This window comes from Stegostoma tigrinum, chromosome 44 (assembly GCF_030684315.1).
Source record: "Stegostoma tigrinum isolate sSteTig4 chromosome 44, sSteTig4.hap1, whole genome shotgun sequence".
NCBI classification, from domain to species: Eukaryota; Metazoa; Chordata; class Chondrichthyes; order Orectolobiformes; family Stegostomatidae; genus Stegostoma; species Stegostoma tigrinum.
The window spans coordinates 12,093,379-12,107,421 of record NC_081397.1 but is presented as its reverse complement, the minus strand read 5'-3'; the positions used below and the strand labels follow the sequence as shown (position 1 = coordinate 12,107,421).

The following is a 14,043-nucleotide window of genomic DNA, read 5'->3' as shown; positions in this document are numbered from 1 at the left end:
CACCACAGTTAATGCCAAGAGAGACGGTAAATGAAATGTTGAGCCATATTGTGCACTTAAACCTTTTTTTGCTTATTCCTTCCAGGCTCCGTCAGGACAAGAAGAGAACCAGTAAGTTTTCATTGTTTCAGAGACCTTTACAGGACAAGGAGGGGTGCCAGTCAGCAAAGATCTGTAAGGAACATTGCCCTCATCTTTGACCTTAGGAGGCTATGGCAATGCAGTTGTACATCTAAATACTTCTTCAATGTGATGAGGGTTTCTGCCTGTCCCACTTTTACAGGCAGCGAGTTCCAGATTCCCCACCATCCTCTGGATGAACAATATTCTCCTCAAGGTTCTTTTCAGCTTTATATCCATGATGCCTGCTCACCCATCCCTCTACGTGTTGGAAATATGCCTTGCAACTATGTCTCTCACAGTCTAATATAGCTCTACCAGGCCCCCCCTCAACCTTCTCTGCTCCCATCTGACCTTATCCATCCTTTTGTTCTGCCTGAAATGCCCCATCCCAGGCAACATCCTGGTCAGTCTCCTCTGCACACTGCCCAATGCAAACACATCCTTCCTATGGTGCTCCAGCTGTGGCCTCACCAAAGTCTTGTCCAGCTCCAACATCACCTACCCACTGTTATAATCTATGCCTGTACTAATAAAGGCAAATATCCTGAATGCCTTCTTAACTACTTAACTATCTTCTGGGAAATGTGGACTAGCACCCCGAGAATTTCACTACTGTAGGACCTTAAGACATTTTGTCTACATCTTTGACTTGTTATCCCTGCCCAAGCGCATTAAAACTATCAGAGGTAGGCCATTTAGCACTTAATGTCTGCATCCCCTGTTCACTAAGATCACAGCTGATCTTATAATCCTCAACTTCACTTTCTGCCCCATAACCCTCGATTGCCCTTCCTAATTGAAAATCTCAGCCTTGAATATACTTCACAGCCCAGCCTTGACAACCGTCTGCAGTCAAGACTTCTACAGATTCATTCCTCTCAGAAAGAAGAAATTCCTCCTCACCTCCATCTTGATTGGCCACCCCATGCCCCCCCCCCCCGCCTTTATTCTGAGATGATGCCCCTCTGGTCCCAGAATCTTCCACAGAAGAGGAAACAACCTTTCTCTACATCTCCCCATATCATCCAGAATTCTTCATTTATTTCTTCTGGTTCTTCTAAACTCCAATGAAGGCAGGCTTGAACTACTCAAACTCTCCTTCATCGAACAGTCTCTCCATACCTAGGATCAGCTGAGTGAACCTTCTCTGAGCTGCCCCCATGCCCAGTCTATCTCTCCTCAGATATGGGGCCCCAAAACTGTGTTCCAACTGTGGTCTCACTCATGCTTTGTGAGGTTTACACAAAGCCTTCCATCTTTTATATCACATTCCCTTCAAAATAAAGACTATTATGACCCGCTGAACTTGGACTCTTGCTTTTTGTGATTCATGGACAAGGAATCCCAATCCCTCAGGCCCGTAGCTTTCCATAGTCTTTCTCTATTTTAATAATTTAAGTAATTATATTAATTTCACCAATGTCTCATGTATTGGGTAATCATTACAATGGGTCTGATCAAGTGAACCATGTCGTAAACACCCAACTAGCTCTCTGATCTTGGGGATGGTGGTCATCACTGAATGGTATCATCACGATTAATCTGGAGACCCAGGTTCAAATCCTGCCATGGCAAAGGGTGGAATTTGAATTAATCAAAGTCATGAATTCGGTGTCTAATGATGACCATCACCAGAGGAGAACCACATCTGGATCACTAATGTCCTTTTGGGAAAGAAATCTGTCATTTTTACCTGGTCTTGCCTACATGTGACTCCATACCCCACAGAAAAGTGGTAGACTCCTAACTGTACACTGGGCAATTAGGAATTGGCAAAAAATGTTGTCCTAATGAGTGGCACCCACATCGATGAATAGATATTTTTAAAAAATGAATGTCCTTGACAGAAGGCAATCTGTACCCAGTCTGGTTTTCCATGTGAACCCAGGCTCATAGTAGAGTAGTTCGCTCTCAAAATGAGAATGTAGTCCTAAATGGTTCATTCTTGCTCATTCTTTTTTTAAAACTTAATGACTCCCTTCCTCACTTTCCCAGACTGATTCCTGAAATAAGAAGACTGACGAATGAGGAGAGACTAAATCAATTAGGATTATATTCACTGGAGTTGAGAAGAATGGGGTGGAGGGATCTCATAGCAACCTGTACAATTCTAAGACAGTAAAGCCAGGAGGATGTTCCCAATGATGGAGTGGGGGTGGAGGTGGAGGTGGGGGTGGGGTCGGAGATGGGGGTGGGGTTGTCTTGAACCAAGGGGTGATGGTCTGAAGGAGATGGTTAGGGCTGAGATGGGGAGAAAAGTCTTCACCCAGAGAGTGAAGAATCTCTGGATTTCTCTACCACAGAAGTGGTCATGGCCACAACACTGAATATTGTTCAGGAGGAGTTGAATAGAGCACTTAGCGGGCTTAAGGAAGAAAGTGGAGAAAAGGGGACTGAATTGAATGATCCCACTGAATGGACAGAGCAGGCTGGAAGGGGTGAATGGCCTACTCCTGCTCCTATATGCTCTGTCCTTCAGCCCCTTTGTTCAAGGGAAATTACAGAAATGGTCAGAAAGTGCAATAAACCTTGGATTAAGACAATGTCTGTTCCCTTGCAGCAGGAGTGTGACAGTCGTGTGACTTATGCATCATTAATGCACCTTGAAACACCAAAGGTCCAAGAGGCGAGTGCCAGAGGGGAGGAAGAAAATGGCTCGTCCATCTACCAGAACTTTCAGAGGAGGTAGTCACAGAGATCTGCTGCCCCTGCTGATGAGGAAGAGAAGTTCCTTCTGGTGGCAGGCAGGGGTCTGTTCATTTGTCATCTTCAACTGAAGAATGGACCAAATCAACATGGGAACTTCACATCAGAGAAATGGCACCTGGTTGTTCTCTCATTCTAGAATGCAGTTAGTTCCCCAAATGCTGTGCACATATCCCTAACCCTCAGTAGCTGTAGATGAACAGGATGTCTTCTGCCCAAAGCTATGGTTTAACATCTTCACCCAATTCTAAATCCTCATGTTTTGGAGCCATGTAACAATGGACTGCTGCCTCATATAGAGTCATGCAGCACAGAAACTGACCCTTTGATCCAACTTGTCCATGCCAACCAAACTTCCCAAACTGAGCTCACCCCTCCTGCCTGTGCTTGGCTCATATCCCTCCAAACGGTTCTTATTCATTCATTTATCCAAGTGTCCTTTAAACGTTATAAGTGTACCCGCATCCATCACTTCCTCTGGAAGTTCATTCCATACTTAAACAAGTCTGTAAAAAAGTAGCCCTCATGTCTTTTTTAATATCTGTCTCTTCTCACCTCAAAAGTATGCTCCCTAGTCTAAACATTCCCCACCCTATAAGGTATTATAAACCTCTATAACCTCTCAATCTTCAAAGTGTTGCAAATAGTTGCAGCATCTCTTTATAACTCAATTCCTCCATTCCCTGTAATACACTTGTCAATCTTTTCTGCACCCTTCTCAGTTTAATAATATCCTTCCTATAACAGGGCAACCAGAACCGCACACAATACTTCAGAACGGGACCTGATCACACATCCCCTAGAAGTTTGTGTAAAGGTAGGGAAGTGACGGTTGAGCCCCTTGCTGAGATACTTGTGTCATTGATAGCCACAGGTGAGGTGCCAGAAGACTGGAGGTTGGATAAAGTGGTGCCACCATTCAAGAAAAGTGGTTAAAAAAAAGCCTGGGAACTATTGACCAGTGAGCCTGACATCAGTGGTGGGCAAGTTGTTGTAGGGGATCCTAAGGGACAGGATTTACATGTATTTGGAAAGACAAGGACTGATTAGGGATAGTCAATGTGGCTTTGTCCTTGGGAAATCATGTTGTACTAACTTAATTGAGTCTTTTGAAGATGTAACGAAGAGGATTGATGAAGACAGAGCAGTGGATGTGATCTGTATGGATTTCTGTGAGGCATTCGACAAGTTTCCTCACGGTAGACTTGTCAGCAAGGTTACATCACATGGAATACAGGGAAAACTAGCCATCTGGATGCAGAACTGGCTCGAAGGTAGGAGATAGAGGGTGGCAGTGGAGGGTTGCTTTTCAGACTGGAGGCCTGTGACCAGCGATGTGTCACAAGAATTGGTGCTGGTTCCATTTTTGCCATTTATATAAAATATTTGGATGCGAACATATGGTTAGTAACTTTGCAGATGACACTAACATTGGTGATGTGGTAGACGGCCAAGAAGATTACTGCTGAGTGCAGTGGGACCTTGGTCAGATGGGCTGAGGAGTGGTAGATGGAGTTTAATTTAGATAAATGGGAGGTGCTGTTTTATGGAACGACTAATTAGGGCAGAACTTATTCACTTAATGGTAAGATCCTGGGGAGTGCTGTTGAACAGAGAGACCTTGGAGTGCAGGTTCATAGTTTGTTGAAAGTGGAGTTGCAGGTGGACAGGATAGTGAAGAAGGCATTTGGAATGCTTGCCTTTATTAGTCAATACATTGAGGATAGGAGTTGGGAGGTCACATTGCAGTGAAAAAGGACATTGTGAGGCCACTTTTGCAATACTGTGTTCAATTCTGGTCTCCTGCTATAGGAAGCATGTGGTGAAACTTGAAAGGGTTGAGAAAAGATTCATGAGGATGTTGCCAGGTTTGGGGGGTTTGAGCTATAGGGAGAGCTCGACAGGCTGGGACTAATTTCCCTGAAGCTTCGGAGGCTGAGGGGTGACATTATTGAGCTTTATAAAATCATGAGGGGCATAGACAGGGTGAATAGCCAAGGTATTTTCCCCAGAGTAGCAGAAACCGAAACTCGAGGGCAGAGGTTAAGGTGACAGGGGAATGATTTAAAATGAATCTAAGGGACAACTTTTTCACGCAGAGGGTGTTGCTTGTATGGAATGAGCTGCCAGAGAAAGTGATGAACGCTGGTAAAATTTCAACAGTTGAAGGCATCCGGAGGGGTTAGGCATCTATAGGAAGAGTTTAGAGGGATACTGGACAAAAGCTGACAAATGGAACTAGATTTGGGGCAGCACGGTGGCTCCGTGGTGAGCACTGCCGCCTCACAGCACCAGGGACCCGAGTTCGATTCTCGCCTCAAGTAAGTGTCTGTGCGGAGTTTGCACATTCTCCCCATGTCTGCGTGGGTTTCCTCCGGATGTTTCGGTTTCCTACCACAGTCCAAAGATCTGCAGCCGAGGTGGATCCGCCATACTAAATTGCCCGTAGTGCTCAGGGGTGTGTGGGTTATAGGGGGATGGGTCTGGGTGGGATGCTCCAAGGGGTAGTGTGGACTCCAAGGGCAGAAGGGCCTGTTTCGACACTGTAGGGAATCTAATCTAATTACTTTAGGATATCTAGTCAGCATTAAGGTATTGGATCAAAGGGTCTCTTCCCATGTCTCGAAGAAGCCACACAGTGTGGCCCGTACTGTGAACGGAAGGCTTCAAGAGATTGAGGCAAGAATATGCAACAGTTGGATAAGGTTTCATCCATGCGATGGATGCCCACCTGTCTGACAGAAAGGTGTTTACTGACAATCTTATCGGCCTTCCCATTATAATTTCATGAGGAGACAGTCCAGTTCTCCAACTAGGACTGGGCCGCAATAACATGAGAGCCATCTGCAGTGGCTCAGGCCGCTTCAAGTCCAGTTTCCGCACACAATTTTGCTATTTTGTTTTTTTCAGTCTCCATTGTGCCTTTTTCCCGTCCCTGTTAGAACTGAAGGTGATAGTCACATGACAGATGGTGTTCAATTTGCAATCCCTTAAATTGCTCCTTAATTACTTGTCTGGTAAATTATGGACCAGTGTCACTTGGGATTTGCTCTGGTCCTCCGAATCGGGGTGCAAAGTCCTGTAAAATTCCTTATCAACTGTTGTGGCATCATTTTTCCGATGAGTATAAGTTTCTACCCACCCGGAAACCACATCTAAAATAACTAACACATAGCTAAAGCCCATGCATTTGGGCATTTGTATATAAATTCCATTTGCAAGTGTACAAAAGCGTCCCATGGCTGGGGCTGTGATGGAAGCTTGGCAGTAAGTGTTTTCCCTGTATTCATTTTTTGACAGATCATGCATCTAGCTCTTATCTTTCAGCTATTATTGCAAAGCCTGGCGCATACCAGGTCTGCAGTACAAAAATGTTCATGCCTACCTGCCTTCCGCAAGTGGAAAGTGATGACAAATGCCAGCAAGCCGGGGCAGCAAGGCAGAGGGCACGTCCGCACGGCTGGTCATGGGAGACCCAAAAGCCGCCATGCCGTTTGAGAGCAGCCTGCAACTTGCCAAGATGATAGATCAGCGGAACTGGATTCCGACTGTAAAGTTATCATATCCGCAAGAGAAGGAACGGAAGTGTCAGGGACAGTGAGGGTGACACAGAGGCGCCCCATAATCCCAGACCGTCCCTCGACTGTCGAGATCGGCCCGAGAGTTCCCCGAGGGCACATCGTCAATGGAATTAACTTGGGCAGGACATTTTAAAATGGCCAAGGCAGAGGGAAGTTGTTTCGCCTTCAGGAGGCTTTGAATGAGCAGTGCGTGTTTGACAGAGGCTCTTGAAGAAGTGAGGAAACCCCGTGACTCCCAAAGCTTGCCAAAGTGACGGGCAGCCCCCAAACAGCACAACGGGAGTCGGTAAAAATAGAGGCCGTTCTCCCTTCAGCGAGGACACATGCCGGGGAAAGGGCAAACAGTTCCGCAGCCCGGGCTGAACATGGAGAGGGAGGTTGCACTGATTGGTGACGGTTACAGGTGGGAGATCCAGCCTGAAGGCCCCCAGTGGGAGAAGGCGAGCCGGAACCGTCCACATAATATATAAAGGCAGGGCTGAGAAGCCGGTAATCTTGGAAATCAGGTCTTGGGAGGGTGGGTGGACTGAGCGACAAATTCGCAACCGTGGGGTTCCCCGTAACCCTCCGTGGGCAGAAGGGTGGCAGGATTGGGGGGTCAAACAGCGAACGACAGTGAGGGAGGGAGGCGACAGTGTGATGCTCCTAATCTAGTTGTCAAAATGTGTTTATCAGGAGGAAGGAACACGAGTCGTAGTGATCGATGGGTGAGGATTTTGACTGTATCATCATCATCATTCGGCAGACAGTTTGTGGCAGCCTGCGTTTGAAGTCTAGAAATCATACAACGCAGGTCCCTCGCTTCGAATCTGTGTGCCACATTGAGGGGACAGTGAGGGGTAGGGGAGGCTGGTTATACAGTGCCCGGGCAGTGGGGGGAAAGGTTGATAGAGAGAGTAACGGCTTCCTTTTCAATATATCGATCAGAAGCAATCGGAAAGAAGAACTCAGCAATCTTGTTGTTCTCGCCTCAATCCTGATCTTCACCAGGACCATAATATGCTGTACAACGCAGATACTGATGCCCTCGAGTAACAACTGGGATGTGGGATAGTAAGTGGGATTGTACCTGAGCTAGTTCCAAGCGTCCGAGGCATCGACTGAGAAAGGGAGTTATTGGGTATATCCCAGCACCAGGCAACGGGACATGAAACCTTGACGGCTTGTTGGAGGAGTACTTGAGCATCGGCAAATGGTTCTGGCGGGACATGTAACTCAATGCCCTTGGGAGTACAAGTGAGCAAACAGCCACCTTACACAGTAGGACTGGGCCCAGGAAGTTGCAAGGAACTTGGTCTGCGGGTGAAAACTGGTGCTCCCTAGTCCGGCCCTGAACATCGCATATAACAGCTGCTGAAACAGGTTTAGAAACCGGCCGAGCAGTTAGTCCCACAGCTCGGACTGATTTGTCAGTCCTTGGTATGGCAGGGAAATCGGAAGCTTTCAAAGTGGAAAATGTCGCTCCAACGTCAACCAAAAAGTCCATAATTTCCCATTAACAGCAACTGGAATGAGTGATTCCCTCGGGGGAAGCAATGGAGAGTTTGGGAGGACAAAAGTAAAGATGTATCCTGTATCTGGGAGTGACATCCTTATGGCTGTTGTAGATGTGCTGTGGGATTAGAGAAAGAATTGGAAACGGAGAAAGGCGCAGGATTCTCGGGGACATCAGGTCACTTTTACACATCCGAGCCCAGTGTCCCATGCGGCCACATGTGTAACAAGGGCCATCTGACTCTCTTGGGCATTTTTGGCCACGACCCCGACCCTTATTAGCCCATGGAGGCCTGTGGGGTGGTCGTCAGCAATAAGGATCCGATCGGGTTTCTCCTTATTTTTCTGCTGTTGCATTTAGTAACTGGCGCTGGCCACGTTGCAAGATGTTCCGGATCACATACAGATTTTTAGCTTCCCATCCAACACAAAGTACAAAACATCTGTTTCATACCAAGTTGCAGCCTGTTTACAATAATACTGACAAGGGCAGGTGTCCCCGCATCTCCTTCAATTCCGGAACACTGTTCACAAACAGTTTGGAGCTGTTCAACACAATCGCCGACATCTTCATCAACCTTTTGTAAAGTATTATGAATTTCTGCCCAATTAACAGTTCATGGAAAACTCTCAGCTAAGTGTTTTTTTTTAAATCTTCCCAAAGTTGTCTCAAATGAGCTTAACCATAAGGGTCCCCTGGCCAGTCACACTTTGCTTTAACCTGGCTCCGTTTGTTGGTTCCGAGGCAACGCATCCATCATAAGATCTAAATCCCCTCCGTGTGGCTTATGGCACTTGTGCAAAATTGCTATTTTTTTTTGTTTGGGAGGTGTGGCAAAGTTTCAACAATACCCCGTAGTTCAGAAGGGGGTCCAAGGTCGCTCGGCCTGGCCTGGTTGGCCATCTAGACCAGGGAATGTGCGCATGGACAGTTGGGGAGCCGGTGCACCTCCCCTTCCAGTTTGGGAACGGGAATGTTTTGAAATAGGGCCAGAAACATTTTCACTCCCGAAATAACGGGGTTTGGTGTTGCCCCCGGTACCGGCGGTAGAAGTGAGTTGGTTACGTGGTACAGGACTTGTTGGTGGTGGGGGGGGGGAGTAATAATGTGGTGGAGGGGGGTTGGGAATGAGGACTGGAATCTGTGAGAGGGGCAGATGGACCATGGACGTGTCCGTCCTGTTTGTATTTCGATTGGACCAGGTCTGACAGTCATCCCAGTCACGGGCCTGTACTTCATCATCAGTGTCAGCTCTCAGTCCAGCCTGACGAGCAAATCATCGTTTTAGCACAGTTCTTATTTAGTCCCAGGCCGTCATTATTTCTGATAACAAGGTGCAGAGCTGGATGAACACAGCAGGCCAAGCAGCATCAGAGGAGCAGGGAAGCTGCCGTTTCAGACCGAGACCCTTCTTTCCTCTTTTGTTTTTCTCTTTGACTCAAAATCACACCTAATTGTTTCAAGCGATCGCAGTTAAAAGTGCCGCCGGAGGGAAACGGCGTTTCCGTTTTCTGCCTCCAAGTCACCCATTTTTCGATAAACTTGAGTAAATGCACAAAAAGCCAATGGTGTCCGCTTTTGTGGGTCTGTCTCACTGGAGATACTGTTCCCCATCGTGATCACTTCGCGAAGTAAGATGACATTTATAGCCAAGATAATAAAATGTGAGGCTGGATGAACACAGCAGGCCAAGCAGCATCTTCAGGAGCTTTTGTGCTCCTGAGATGCTGCTTGGCCTGCTGTGTTCATCCAGCCTCACATTTTATTATCTTGGAATTCTACAGCATCTGCAGTTCCCATTATCTCTGACATTTATAGCCAGTCAGATTTCCGGAAACGTTAAACCCTCACAGTGCCTGGGACTTGCAGCACCTCACCGAGAGGGCTCCAACCCTCTTGCAGAGGCAAACCGGCCATTACCTCCCGGGGACGACTTTTCCTCTCTCATGTTTATAGAAGTAACTGCTCACATCACTTCACGGAGGTGGGACTCATATCCTCTCATAGAAATAAAGCTTCTAAACTGTGAGTCCTTTTTCCCTTATTCCTTTAGAGACTTCACTTTGTCTTCTGGAGTTCCTTCTGAATTCTCAGTCATAACTTCAACACCTTCCCTCCCCCAACGCGTAGCCGTTTGTGGCTTACCCCGTACTTGGACAGAGGACATAACCTCGAACCTGACGGTGAAACAAGCCCCAAACGGGATAACATTCCCTCCCTTTTATATACCGCGGCTGGTTCGGGTACCGGTGAGGCGCGGGATCTAGGCCCATGCCTCGAGCCAGAGGCTTTGCCATCTCAGTGGAACCTCTAAGAAAATACTGTCGGAGAAATGACTCTTCAGGCGGTAGTTTGTTGAACATTAACGAGTTTGCTGCTTGCATGCAAGGAGAGGCAGTAAACAGGGTTACTAGTGACCCTGCAAGACGAGGCTAAAGTTGGCAGTTCGTTACATTGTTATATATAAGTCATGTTTCCTGACTGTCCCATGACATCTTGATCATAAGCCTCAGCGACACAATACACCAATCTTTTTATGACATTTACTAATATGTTATTTATTTTTAAGTTTAGCCACCATCAACCAAGTGTGGTTTTTGCGGTTAAAGGCATTTTGCGCTCTGCTGCAAAGTCTCACTTTTGGAGAAGCTCGGAGTGATTTAAGGTATCAGCTACGTGGCTATGAGCATGTTTATATTTTAAAATTTTACTGCGTCTCAGAATTTTCCTAGCTCTTGTTTTGACTGTCTGGAATTTTGCATGGTTTCTAATGTCCAGAGCATTCTGCCTTTTTACTGCCATTGTAACCTTTGCTTTGCTGATTGGGCTGTTTTGACACATTTAACATTAGCTTCAGCAGTGCGCACACCCAGAAAGATGTTTCAGTCACGACTCGTGAGCTCAAAACCTCACTAACTAACCAACTTGACACATCCTGTGCAAAATTCCCTTGTTCTCCACAATCCTGTGACTGGGACACGGATTTAAACTCTGCCGGGATATCCCATAAGTGGATAAGAAGTAGAAGTTGGAAAGTCAAACTTGAAATAGCTGCAATAAGCACAGGACAGGAAGACATAGGAGAAAATATATGGTGTGGTGAGTGGAGAGCTTGGAGAGAGAGAGAGAGAGTTTGAATCACGCTGACAGCAGGAAAATCCTACAACAGACTGTCCCCATGATCTGCCCAGCTTTCTGTGCGCCGGGGATTTCAGAGTCAGAGAATCTTTGAGGCTAGTACAGGAGCATTGTTTAATATTTTCAAACTGCATTGCTGTCACTGTTCTTCCTTGTTTTACTCCCCTATTTGTAAAGTCAATGTCAGTGCTGTACCAACATCAAATGGCATCAGTGAACAAGCTTAAAATATTTGTCTGGCTCAAGTGGATCTGAAATTGTGTCGGCAAGGGAGGGGGGAAATATATCAAAAGCTGTTTTCATTCACACATTCCGACATTGTAAAAATGTGAATTCTCTTTGCATAGATAGGAAATGAAGACAGTTGTTTCAAGCTGATGAAAGGAAAATTCCAGAACTTGACGCCAGGAAATTCCTGAGACAATGTAACATTTCAGCAATGCCTGCTTTACTTTGCCAGCTTCAGATACCTGAGAGACTTGAATATGCAAAAACTGTAATAGCTTCGCCACTGGGTTGTAGGTGCGCGTGACCTTGTTCAGGATCAGTTGCAGAGTTATGAATCCGATGTCGTGAGGTTTGTCCCAAAATCAAGTATTTGTGACTTGTGGTGAGTTAAAATTGTGATTTCTACAAATTAAATAGAACAGTCTCCCTGAAAATATACAAAGCTCTTGGATGGAACTTTGTGTTTGTTTTTTGTATTGTATTTATACTGGACTGAAGATAAATGAGACAGTGCCAGATAGGCAGCATGGGGACTAACCATTATGGTAATGAAATTATGAAACAATATTAATATCTTCAGTGAATCGGGAAAGCAGATGGGGATGTAGTTCAAAGAAGGCAAGTGGGAAGTCAAGAAAATAGTGTATTTAACGACTTTGCATGTAAAAAGTTTTGGAACTGCTTGCAGCAAAAGAAATTGATCCCACGTCTCATTTAATTTTTCACTGTAGGCCTATATTAATATGATGGTTTAACCTCAACATCCTACATAATCCTGGTAAAATCTGGGAACACACTATTCGTCTTCCTAGCTGCTGGCTGACCAAGCAGGTTGGCTTCCTATGATTTGACCTGTGTTTTGCAGACAGCTCAGCATATAACGTCTTCACAATTTACTTTCTGATCTGTCTCTGCTGAGTCAGTTTTTAAACAATAAAGACAGTCTTGATCTGATGCTGTTTGGAAATCTAAATATTTTTCTGTCCTTTTCTGACTGTTGGTCACTGTGGGAGTGCCTTTCAGAGACTGTGGAAACGTCCTCAGATGCCAGTTGGTCATTTTTGAGTTGGTCTATGGTGGCTACTTTCTGCCCTGTTTTTGCTCCTCTCCTATCTGGTTGCTCCGTACATAAATTTCCTGACCCCTCTTTGAGATTCCAGTCTGTAACTCACTCCCAGGTATCTGTTATTCCATATATAAATCACCCCAATCCACTTAATAAGATTCCTGAAAACAACTCACTCCTGAGTGTATGTTATTCCAATGTAAGGCACACAAAACCCCTCAATGAGATTCCAGTCTGAAACACATTTATATATAAATCACATATTCCTCAATAAGATTTTAGTCTGTAGCTCACTCTTCAGGATCTGTTATTCAAAACGTAAAACACCTGAAACCCCTTAATTAGACTCCAATCTGTAACTCAATTCCATGCATCTTTCATTCTAAATATAAACTACCCCAAGCACCTTGATGAGATTCCAGTCTGTAACTCACTCTCAGGAATCTGATATTCTAAACATAAACCACTGTGAAACCTTGGTTAAGATTCCAATCTATATCTCACTCCCAGATATCTGTAATTCCACGCAAAATCCTCAATTAATAAATAGTCCGTATCTTATTCCCGGATCTCTGTTATGCTCCATATAAACCACCCCCAAACTCCTCGATTCAATTGCAGTTTGTAAAGTACTCTGGAGTATCAGTTATTCAAAAACAAATCACACCAAAGCCCTCAATTAGACTCCAATCTGTACCTTACTCCTGGATATCTGTTATTCCACGTATAAACAAATCCAAGCCCTCGATTAGAGACCAGTCAGAATTCTATTCCCAGATTCCTGTTATTCTCTTTTTAAACTAAACCAAATCTCTCAATGATATTCCAGTCTGTAATACTCCTCAGTATCTGTTGGTCTCTCGATAAATGCATCATCCCCTCAATTAGATTCCAGTCTGTAACTTTTTTCCTGGTGTCGATATTCTCTATGTAAACTACCCTGAGCCCTTCAATTATACTTCCACCTGTAACTTACTCTCTCGTACCTGTTAGTCTATATAGAAACCATCCCAAAATACCTCTACCAGATTCCAAACTATAACTCAGTCCCCAATATGTGTTACGCTAATCTAAAACCTCTGAACCTCTCAATTAGATTACAGTCTGTAATTCACTCCCTTTTGGGTTAGGTGATATGTAAACACATTGAGATCATCAATGAAATTCCAGTCTCTAACTCAGTAGGAACTAAATTGACCAACATTAAACTGGGAGCAGGAACAGAGAAGTTGTTTAATTTCTGCACATTCTCTTTCTCCAAAAAATACTAGTTTTATGAAGGGCAACAGTTCAATAACACAGCTCCCTCCTATCTTCTCAAGGACAGACAGGAATTCAGGATAAATGCCCACATCCTGTCAATGAATGAAAAGAAAACAATCCCTTTGCCTTCCTAATCCCTCACTACCCAAGCAGACAAACTCAATGTGATTGATATCCCAGGACACCCAGAGCACTCTGTACCTCAGAGTCATGCAACATTACCCCGGTTAAATTAAACTCCCTTTATTGGTTCTTCCTGACAACATCACACTTCCCACTTTATACTGCGTCAGACAATGCTTTACACACTCACTGACCATCTCCACATCGCTCCATTTGAATACCCCTTACACCCCCTTCACAGCTTACCTTTCAAATCATTTTTGCCAAGAACATGTTCAATTTTTAAATCAAAGACTGAGCAGATGTGAAACTTGCTGGAA

The 14,043-nt window shown here is 45.0% G+C and overlaps 2 protein-coding genes and 1 long non-coding RNA gene across 15 annotated transcripts in view; 1 reads left to right on the top strand and 2 right to left on the bottom strand.

Annotated features, from left to right (window-relative positions):
* The window catches only part of LOC132207279 (uncharacterized), a 61,428-nt gene extending 55,051 nt beyond the window's left edge, over positions 1-6,377 (bottom strand). The window contains exon 1 of the long non-coding RNA XR_009443415.1: positions 6,215-6,377. This is a non-coding gene — a long non-coding RNA (uncharacterized LOC132207279). The remainder of the gene's footprint in view (positions 1-6,214) is intronic.
* The window catches only part of LOC132207166 (Fc receptor-like protein 3), an 86,456-nt gene extending 74,231 nt beyond the window's left edge, over positions 1-12,225 (top strand). For 6 of the 13 annotated variants that reach the window (XM_059642356.1, XM_059642351.1, XM_059642348.1 and 3 more), the window contains 3 exons: positions 86-111; positions 2,684-2,808; positions 10,475-12,225. In XM_059642356.1, coding sequence (XP_059498339.1) covers positions 86-111; positions 2,684-2,808; positions 10,475-10,637 — 314 coding nt within the window. In that variant the 3' untranslated portion in view covers positions 10,638-12,225. Of the gene's footprint in view, positions 1-85; positions 112-2,683; positions 4,104-10,474 lie in introns of all 13 variants that reach the window. The other 7 variants (XR_009443345.1, XM_059642353.1, XM_059642352.1 and 4 more) reach the window with 7 other exon arrangements.
* LOC132207190 (histone H3-like) overlaps positions 1-14,043 on the bottom strand; it is a 913,943-nt gene that overhangs the window by 772,856 nt on the left and 127,044 nt on the right. The window lies entirely within an intron of this gene.